This window comes from Bubalus kerabau, chromosome 12 (assembly GCF_029407905.1).
Source record: "Bubalus kerabau isolate K-KA32 ecotype Philippines breed swamp buffalo chromosome 12, PCC_UOA_SB_1v2, whole genome shotgun sequence".
NCBI classification, from domain to species: Eukaryota; Metazoa; Chordata; class Mammalia; order Artiodactyla; family Bovidae; genus Bubalus; species Bubalus kerabau.
In genome coordinates this window covers 70,099,787-70,110,510 of record NC_073635.1, presented here as the reverse complement: position 1 = coordinate 70,110,510, position 10,724 = coordinate 70,099,787, and the positions used below count along the sequence as shown (strand labels likewise).

At 45.2% G+C, this 10,724-nt stretch overlaps 1 protein-coding gene across 4 annotated transcripts in view; it reads left to right on the top strand.

Moving 5' to 3' along the window:
- The first annotated feature begins 2,069 nt into the window (after positions 1 to 2,069).
- LOC129624632 (ATP-binding cassette sub-family C member 4) overlaps positions 2,070 to 10,724 on the top strand; it is a 187,117-nt gene continuing 178,462 nt past the window's right edge. For 2 of the 4 annotated variants that reach the window (XM_055542787.1, XM_055542782.1), the window contains exon 1: positions 2,081 to 2,577. In XM_055542787.1, coding sequence (XP_055398762.1) covers positions 2,504 to 2,577 — 74 coding nt within the window. In that variant the 5' untranslated portion in view covers positions 2,081 to 2,503. Of the gene's footprint in view, positions 2,578 to 10,724 lie in introns of all 4 variants that reach the window. The other 2 variants (XM_055542788.1, XR_008701080.1) reach the window with 2 other exon arrangements.

Here is a 10,724-nt window from a genome sequence, read left to right as displayed (position 1 = left end):
AATGCAATAAAACCCCCAAATGGATCAAGAAGTGTCATTACGGTAGAGAGATGGTTATTTTATGAAAATCGAAAAATTGACTTATAGGCAGAGATGGATGGCTCATATTCAAAAACTCCAAACTCCCAGATGGTTTTGGGGTCGACATTTCTATAGGCAAAATTTGGGGTGAGGGCTGCAGGGTGAGTGACTTTCTTCTGATTGGTTGCTGGTGACCTAACAGAGCGGCGCTCCAGGAATCCTGGGCTCAGCTTAAAGAAACCATTTTCCATGTGGGTGGGTGGGGGGCTTAGTTCTTATGCAAGAACTCAAAGATATTGTTATGTTTATACCTTGAGGAGGAACCAGGATCCTGCTTTAATCACTGCACTTTGGTTTCCTCCTGTTTCTATTAGCAACTATTTGAATTTGCTTTTTGGAACAGGGAGTTTTAGAAGTCTGAAGTTTGTATCCAACAAATTAGAAATGGGGGATAAAAAAAGAAAGGCTTTTGTGCTCAGGAGGCCCCTGCAGGGTTTTGCTTGGTTACAAACTTATTCAACCTGAATAACTGAAGCTAAAAGCTGTTTTGTTGTGTTTTTTTTTTTGTTTTTTGTTGTTTTTTAAGTATGGGACCCAACTGAAGAGACTTAACACACGTGCACACATTGTTGATTTACAAAGTTGTGTTAAGTCATTATTAATAACAAACATGATTTTAGTCAAGGTACATGGGAAATTATCAAAGTGATCTTGTTATAAGCACCAAGAACTTTGATCTTTCTTCATTTAGGGTGGAAGGGACCAGAAACTGCTGAGCTGGTAAGAAGGCCACACAAATAACTAAACACTTACTGGGAGTCAAAGTTTTTGTTCATTCAGCCCAAGTTACTCATTCAGTGTATTCTAGACACCCGTCCACACACACTGTCCATCCACCAGACCAGGCTGAACTATGCATCCAAATCAGAATTCATCATTTATTGATTTTTAAGACCTTGGACAAGTTCTGTACTTAAGCCTCATCTGTGAAATAGGGATGATTATAAGTACTTTATTAGGGCATCCTTATAGTTACAAGTTGGCTTTCCAGGTGACTCAGTGGTAAAGAATGGGCCTGCCAATGCAGGAGACCTGGATCCTGACAATCCCCTAAAGGGAATGGCAACTCACTCCAGTAATCTTGCCTGGGTAAAGCCTATTGACAGAGGAGCCTGGAGGGCTGGCTACAGTCTAGGAAGCACAGAGTCAGGCCCGCCTTTGCGACTAAACGACAACAACATAGTTAAAAGTCAGGTCAGGTCCCCAGAAATGCGAACCAACTTGATGTTTCGTGACATATGTCACTGTTAACCCACTAGGAACTGAGTACATGATGAAAGAAATCATAAGTGAGTCTGTCTCTCTGCAGATTCCCTTTTCCCAATCTAAGTGTGTGCTTCAGTCCTGTCCGACCATGTACCACGGTAAGGACTGTAGCCCCCCAGGCTCCTCTGTCCCTGGGGATTCTCCAGGCACGAATACTGGCGAATTGGAAGCAGCTGGGTTGCTATGCCCTCCTCCAGAGGATCTCCCCCACCCAGGGATCGAACCCCCATCCCCTGCCCGGTCTCTTAGGACTCCTGCTTCGGCAGGCGGGTTCTTTACCAATAGCGCCACCTGGGAATCCCTCCCAACCTAAAAGGGCAGCGAAACGCGCAGAGGTCCCTACACAATGCAGCAACACGAGTGCCAACAGCCTGTCCCCAGTGGCAACATTCACTCATCTTCCAAAATCGTTTTGAGTTCTTCTAATCCTGTTACTTTTCTTTGGGTCTTGACACTCTGCAAACGTAATTTGTGCTAAACCATGCTGTTGTCCGATGTCAAAGGCTTGGCCGCAGGTCGGAGGACTTCCCAGAGGACCGTAGTTTGGTACTAAGAGGACAGGGTGCCTGGAGCTCCAACTGTTCACGCCTTCTGCCAGCTTTTTCAGGATATTTGCAAAATCGCAGCCGAAGGGGCGTTTCCGAGCAGCGGGGGGCGGGCAGATACTGCGCCTCCCCTCTCCATGTTCTGGGCCGGGGGGCGGGTACCGGCTGGGAGCAATATCTAAGGCTGCGTTCTCAGCCAGGTGCGAGCACGTGGACGCCTAGGCGCTGAGACTCGTGTTCCCGGGCGGTCCGTTTACCCTCCTCCCTTCGCCTCGCACCTTCGCCCGCCTCCGGGCAACCTCAGCCCCGGCCAACGTTAGGCGCCGCCGCCGCCCCTGCTCGCGGCCTGTGGCTCTGGGCTCCGGCGATCCGGCCGCGGAGTTTTGCCGGCGTCCTCCGGGCGGGCCCGGGAGGCGGCGCGGCCTTGGGAGGCGGGGACCCGGCGGGCCGCAGGCGCTCGGCTTCCGGAAGCCAGTGGTTCTCCGGCTCCCGTTGCGCGGACCGGCGCGGCGGCCTGAAGTCCAGCATCCTGGCCAACACCCCCCGGAGCAGCGGGCGGCACCAACGTTTCAGCGGCTGGATCCCAAACCGCGCTCGCCCCGGCCGGCAAGATGCAACCGGTGTACCCGGAGGTGAAGCCCAACCCGCTGCGGAACGCGAACCTCTGCTCGCGCATATTCTTCTGGTGAGCGCCCCGCCTGGGCCGTGATACCCCCGCCGCCGCGGGGCGGGTACCTGATGCCGCCTTCGCCTTTCGGGGGCAGAGGCGCTTTCCGTTCTCCCTCAGGCCGCCCGGCTTCTCGCCGCCGGTGGGGCCGCCCCGCGCCGGCCGCGTGGTCCCCGTCGGCTCGCCGGCTTGCGGGGGTGTGGGGAGCAGGCCGAGGAGGGGGACGTGGTCGCGGGGTTGCCGGCCATCCCAGTATATTTGCTCGCCGCTCCGGCAGCCTCCGGTTCCCAGAGCAGGGGGAGCAGCTGGAGCCGGAGGCGGAGAACGGAGGCTGCCCATGGGGAGTCACCGCCCCGCCGGAGAATGGACCGGACCCTCCTCCTCACCCCGCTGCCCCCCTCCACCCTACCCGTAGCCGGCTTCTCCAATACTGCTCTGGGAATTTGCTCTTCCGAGCTAGAGCTGCACTTTTTTTTTTTTTCATTTTTTACGCCCCCTAAGCAAGCAGCTTCCTTTATGTAATGAGCGCTCTGGACCAATTGCCGTCTTCCAATAATGTCTTCATCTTTAACCATATTCCTTATGTGACAACTGCCGGCCAGTTGCACCCGGCTCTCTGTCTGTCTGTGACCGTGTCTCTTTCCCTCCCTCTCTGTCTGTGTGCGTCTGGTACCTAATTAAGGCAAATTTGTAATGGGTAAAGAAACAATTTTTATGTAATGAATGGGGACACTATTCTTGAACATGTTTTGCTTTTTCCTGGGACACAGCGACGACTGGAGTATGTCTTTTGACCAACCGCTTTCCTATTGTGAATATTTATTTACCCTTCCACCTTTGAGGCTCTGGGCTTGGGGTCCCTGAAGCCTGTGGGATCTTGTCCAGATCTCTAGCCTTCAGAGAAGCGATTTGTGGTTGTTCCTATAACTTAAGGCAGGGCAGGCAGGGCAAGGAACTCTCCTAGACAGTTTTTGTGGATTTAAAAAATGTATGCATGGAAATGGAAAGTGAGGACCTCATTGATTGTGGTAGGCACCCATTTCCAGTTTTCCTGTGGGAGCAGATGGAGCTATTATCTTTTACAGCTGAAGGTACTGAAGCATAGAGATTGAGGAAGTTGCCTACATCATATGGTGAGTAAGTAGTGGAGTGGGATCCTGAACTAGGCAGTCTGACTTCTGAGCCTGTGATTCCTGTGTGTAACTCCAGTTCTGTTAACTGTTCTGTTTAACCAGCTGTTTCTGTTGGTATGCTTACTTGTTCCTAAATGCACAAAGAAGGTGATTCCAAACACACCTTTGTTCTTGTAGACAATTCAGGTTCTTGCTGTGGGAGATGATGCATGTGAAACATCTATAATCAAGCTTTAGGGCTCAGACCTGCAGCATCCTCCTCACCTGGGAGCCTGTTGTTCAGTCGCTCAGTTGTGTCCGACTCTTTGTGACCCCATGGTGTGGAAGCACACCAGGCTTCCCTGTCCATCATCATCTCCCTCAGTTTGCTCAAACTCATGTCCATCGAGTTCCTGATGCCATCCAACCATCTCCTCCTCTGTCGTCCCTGTCTCCTCCTGCTTTCCATCTTTCCCAGCATCAGGGTCTTTTCTGATGAGTCAGCTCTTCACATCAGGTGGCCAGAGTATTGGAGCTTCAGCTTCACCATCAGTCCTTCCAATGAATATTCAGGATTGATTTCCTTTAGGATGGCCTGGTTTGATCTTCTTGCAGTCCAGGGGACTCGCAAGAGTCTTCTTCAACACCACAGTTCAAAAACATCAGTTCTTCGGTGCTCAACCTTCTTTATGGTCCAACTCTCATATCCATACATGACTACTGGAAAAACCATAGCTTTGACTATATATGTGGACCTGGGAGCCTGTTAGAAATGCCGTTTTCCTGCACTCATTCTAGATCGGTTCTGTAAAATTAGAAGCTCTTGGGATGAGATTTAAAGAAGCGTTCCAGGTGATTCTGGTGGCAGGTTGATGCTGGCAACTGCTTTTTAAATTTTTTTTTCCTGGCAGCTGCTTTAAGCCACTCCTCCCACTGGCATTGTTACTTCAGTATAATCTTTTAAAAAGGGGTCCAGACTTCCCTGGCAGACCAGTGGTTAAGACTCTGCTCTTGTAGTGCAGGGGGGTGGCGGGTTCCATCCATGGTGGGGAATGACGATCCAGAGGAGAGGGGTTTCAGAGTTTGCAGACTTAGTTGTTGACCATAATAGCTATCTTGTATTCAAAGCCTGAAGTACCTTAGTGATTTCCTTCTGTACCCAACTTCACTACCAAGGGAATGATGAACTGAGCCCAGCCAGAAAGTTTCGCCCAGAGAGAAGGCTCACCTTGTAGAGAAAAACCGAGTTTTCATGTCCTCATTGGGTATATACTTTACATTTCATCTGCAGTTGAGTGTTTCACAGCAGTTTGCAGGTAGGGTATAAGGATATGGATATTGGTGACTTTTACCAATATGGGTGTTGGTATTGTTGTGGACTTTATAGAAAAATATACATTTTTTTATATTTTGTAAGAAATTTAAAACTATAAGGCAAGAAAGGAAGAATAAGGATTTGTTTTTATTAGCCAAGTACACTTAATGATATTTTGATTGTTTCTTAGTCTTTCCCCTAGAAATTTTTTATGCACACCTGCTTACCCATAAACAGAGTATACATCTTTTGTATAAAACAAAATAGTTTTGAATATTGAAGCTTTCTTAATTTTCTTTGGCTAACATTTAATACAAATCTTCAAAACATGGTATTTAATTGCAATTTATGCAGTCTTTCACTTTTGTTTAACACAGTTTATTGCTGGTTATGATGTGATGAATATCCATGACCTTGTATTGTGGTGCATCTTTACTTTTTCTATATTCTCAGACATAAAATGACCAGTGAAAGGCCAAATTGTTTTCCATAAAGTTCGGACCAATTTGCCCTCTTCACAGCTGTTTGTGAGCTTATATAAGTGTCAGCTTTGAATACCTAAATTAATTCTTCTAGGTCTAAGGTTAATATCAAACAGTCTTTGTTTTTTGGCCCCGCCGTGAGGCATCCGGGATCTTAGTTCCTGGCTGGGGATGGAACCTGTGTCCCTTGGCAGTGGAAGAGTAGAGTCTTAACCATTGGACCCCCTGGGAAGTCCGATAATATCAAACATTTTTAATTTCAATTTGTTTGATTTGTAAAAATAGAACCTTTTTTTGGTGCCTACTGACCATTTATTTATTTATTTTTTTGAATTGTGTATTAATAGGTTTTTTTTCATATGAGGCATTTATATTTTTGAAATAACTTGTAAAAGCACTTATAATTTTACAGATTTTCATTTCTCTGAATTTAAAGGTTTTAAATGATGTGTTATTAAGTACATCAAGCTTTTTGGTTTCTCCTGTTGCTTTTATAATATGTCTTTGTAAAATCCCAGCATCATTTAAATCTCTGTAGGCATTTTATTTTAATCTTGTTTCATTTCTAACAATAAAGCCAATTAGAATTTCATTTTTTCCTGAAACAGCCCATTTTCCTGTCATGGTTTATTGAATAATTCTTGCTCATCCCTGTTATTGAAAATAAGGAGCACAGTTAATGAACTGTGTCCAGCTGGGGAATGGATTCTCCAGTCTGCTGAGACTCTCCCTGGCGATGTCCCTGCTGTCCTGCACTTCAGCCCCCTGGGGTGTGCTCTGCATTTCTCAACCACCTTCGTCCCAGAGGCCAGCAGGTTGAGGGTTAGTACAGGACCTATCCACAGAGATGAGGGTTGAGTAGGATCTTGGACCAGATGCACTTGTTCCATCAGTCATTCAGTTCAGTCGCTCAGTTGTGTCCGATTCTTTGTGAGCCCATGGACTGCAGCACAGCAGGCTTCCCTGTCCATCATCTCCTGCAGTTTGCTCAAACTCATGTCCATCGAGTCTGTGATGCCATCCAACCATCTCATCCTCTGTCATCCCCTTCTCCTGCCCTCAATCTTTCCCAGCATCAGGGTCTTTTCTAATGAGTCTGTTCTTCACAAAAGGTGGCAAAAGTTTAAGAGCTTCAGCTTCAACATCAGTCCTTTCAATGAATATTCAGGACTGACTTCTTTTTGGATTGACTGTTTGATCTCCTTGCACTCCAGGGGACTCTGAAGAGTCTTCAGTAACACCACAGTTCAAAAGCATCAGTTCTTCAGTGCTCAGCTTTCTTTATGGTCCAACTCTCACATCCAAACATGACTACTGAAAAAGCCAGAGCTTTGACTATATGGACCTTTGTCAGCAAAGTAATGTCTCTGCTTTTTAATATGCTGTGTAGGTTTGTCATAGCTCTTCTTCTAAGGAGTAAGCATCTTTTAATGTCATGGCTGCAATTACTATCTGCAATGATTTTGGAGCCCAAGAAAATAAAGTCTGTCACTGTTTTCATTGTTTCCCCTTATATTTGCCATGAAGTGATGGGACTGGGTGCCGTGGTCTTCGTTTTTTGAACATAGAGTTTTAAGCCAGCTTTTTCACTCTCCTCTTTCACTTTCATCAAGAGGCTCTTGAGTTCCTCTTCCTTTTCTGCCATAAGGGTGGTATCATCTACATATCTGAGGTTGTTGATATTTCTCCCAGCAATCTTGATTCCAGCTTGTGCTTCATCCAGCTTAGCATTTTGCATGATGTACTCTGCACATAAGTTAAATAAGCAAGGTGACAACATACAACCTTGTTGTAATTCTTTCCCAATTTGGAACCAGTCTGTTATTCCATGTCTGGTTCTAACTATTGCTTCTTGACCTGCGTACATATTTCTCAGGAGGCAGGTAAGGTGGTCTGGTATTCCCATCTCTTGAAGAACTTTCCACAGTTTTTTGTGATCCACACAATCAAAGGCTTTGGTGTAGTCAATAAAACAGAACTGGATGTTCTTCTAGAACTCTCTTGCTTTTTTGATGACCCAATGGATGTTGGCAACTTTATCTCTGGTGCCTCTGTGTTTTCTAAATCCAGCTTGAACACATGGATGTTCTCGGTTCGTGTACTGTTCAAGCCTGGCTTGGAGAATTTTGAGCATTACTTTGCTAGGGGGAGAGATAAGTACAGTTGTGTGGTATTTTGAACATTCTTTGGCATTGCCTTTCTTTGGGATTGGAATGAAAACGGACCTTTTCCAGTCCTGTGTCCACTGCTGAGTTTTCCAAATTTGTTGGCACATAGAGTGCAGCACTTTCACAGCATCATCTTTTAGGATTTGAAATAGCTTAGCTGGAATTCCATCACATCCACTAGCGCTGTTCATTGTGATGCTTCCTAAGGCCCACTTGACTTCACACTCGCGGATGTCTGGCTTTAGGTGAATGATCGCACCATCGTGGTTATCTGGGTCATTAAGATGTTTTTTGTGTAGTTCTGTGTATTCTTGCCACCTCTTTTTAATATCTTCTACTTCTGTAAGGTCCATACTATTTCTGTCCTTTATTGTGCCCATCTTTGCATGAAATGGTCTCTTAGTATCTCTAATTTTCTTGAAGAGATCTCTAGTCTTTCCCAGTCTATTGTTTTTCCTTTGTTTTTTTTTTGCATTGATCACTTAGGAAGGTTTTCTTATCTCTACATGATATTCTGTGGAACTCTGCATTCAGATGGACATATATCTTTCCTTTTCTTCTTTGCCTTTCGCTTCTCTTCTTTTCCCAGCTATTTGTAAGGCATTCTCAGACAACCATTTTGCCTTAAATCGTAATTCCCCTGACACTGACCACATTTCAGTTAGTGAACTGTCCCCTTGCAAAGGGAGTGTGGTTGTGGAAACTGCCATTGATGGTAAGACAGACTCTCTAGAGACTCATGTCAGAGAATCTGATGACATGAGGGGGATGTGAACTGGCTGAGTGCTGAGATGGTTTAGGGAGGTTGGTTCTGTTAGGTCCTCAGTAATTATCGATGGTGAATACATATAAATGTTTAATTTCAAACTAGGATTCTTGGCACCATTTTCAGAATACCACTTGTATGAATCTTGTTGTTCTTCATTAACAGTCAGAAATCCACATGTTGTTGATGGAGTCTGGGTGAGCTCTCCGGGGCTCTTTCTCTGGCTTTGTTCTGTTCCCCCTTTTTAGACACATATGTAATTTTTTTAATTAATTAATTTGGCTAAGTTGGATCTTAGTTGGGGCATACGAACTCTTAGTTCGGGTAGGCAGGATCTAATTTCCTGACCAGGGCTCAAACCTGGGTCCCCTGCATTGGGAGTGTGAAGTCTTAGCCACTGAACCCCAAGGAAGTCCTCCTAGGCATTTAGTTTGATTATTTTTGGTGATTTTATACAATAACTCCAGCTCCAAGGAAGATGCAGAAGGATCACCCTAAAGGTGTATTAAAGTTTACTACTAAGTCCTTGGGCTTCCTTCATCGCTCAGTCGGTAAAGAATCTGCCTGCAATGCAGGAGACCCGGATTCGATTCCTGGGTTGGAAAGATCCCCTGGAGAAGGAAATGGCAACCCATTCCAGTATTCATGCCTGGAGAATCCCATGGACAGAGGAGCCTGGCAGGCTATAGTCCATGGGGTCGCAAGAGTCGAACATGACTTACTTAGCGACTAAACTACTGCTATTGCTACCAAGTCCTTACCGTGAAATAAACAGTGTAACAGATTTAACTTCTGTAGTTTATTCTTGATATTGGGGTTTTTATACTCCACATCTGGTCAGCCTGAGAGATGTCAACTAGTGTCCATTCAGATGTGTCAAGTGAGTAATTTGCTTTTCTGAGTCATCCACGGGTCCCCCAGTGTGTTGACTCCCTTCCCTTTGTTGACCTGAAACAGACTGTCAAGATATTTCTCCCGCAAAGATGGGTTTATGTGGGAACAGCAGAGAATTGCAGTCTGTAGCCATGGGAAGCCATGGGAAGTCTGCAAAGGAGAAGGAAGGAGAACTCTTATAGAGGGAAAGGAGACTTGGCAGTAGACTAATTGTAGTGAACAGAATCCATGGCTTTTCATTGGCTGAATCCTTGCCAGGAAAGGAAGATTGTTACCTCTTGCCGCTGGGCTCTGATATTGTTGCAGGCAGGAGAGCTCCCCCTCCTGGTCTCCCAGCTATGTAATTGAAGTTTCTCTGTGTGTGTCTTTCCCCCCAGACTATGTCTCCTCTGTGATGTGTGGAACATTTTCATCCTAAATCTTGCCTGTAACATTTTAATGCAGCCAAAGAACACTGTCCTTCTTACCATGAGGCTATTACTATGGGTTTGAGTAAGATAAACCTCTTTGAGTGTTTTCTGTAATAAGTTTGATCTCTGCGCCAGGAAGATCCCCTGGAGAAGAGAATGGCTATCCACTCTAGTAGTCTTGCCTGGAGAATTCCATGGACAGGGGAGCCTGGCGGGCTGTAGTCCATAGGGTTACCAAGAGTCTGACCCAACTGAGCAACTAACATTATCTGTTAAACTTGCCAGCACTTTTCTTACTAGTGAGTATACAGCAGTTTCTCAGCCCTCAATATGATTGACTCACCTTGTTGGCCCTAAAGTTTGAATGCCTAATCCCTCCCACTTTATATTATTTATTTTTTAAATCAATAAATTAAGATCTTTTTGTTGGAGTTTTCAATGTCAAACTCAAAAATTAATAGAATGAATAGACAGAAAAATAGAAGGATATAGGAGACCCGAAAAGTACTATGAACCAGTTCAACATGGTTAAGATTTATACAATTTTCACACAACAGCAGGATGCAAATTCTGTTCACGTTCCCATAGATGATAAATCTCTCCAGTGTCGAGGAGACACTGATACATACCCAGGGTCATGAAACAAGGTGCAGTACTTTCATGGTCTAAAGGTATTGAAATCATACAGAGTCTGTTCCCTTATTACTGTGGAATTATGTTAGAAACCAATATCAAAAGATACTAGAAAATAACCTACATATTTTCAAGATCTGCACCCTGTTTTTAAGTTCCTCTCAAAGCATGAGAACAGCTGGCTTGTTCACTCTTGTGGGGACTCAACAAGGTATTAGGGAGGAAGGGGGCTTCCTGTGTGCGGAGATAAATATACCTGGTCCTTGACTCCTTGGATAGTAAACCCTCGTTGAACCTGGTTTTGTCTTCCTTTTACCAAAGTAGGACATTGAGGCGCTCAGAGTTAAGTCAAGGTGACAAATTCCAGAGTATGGGCTATGACCTC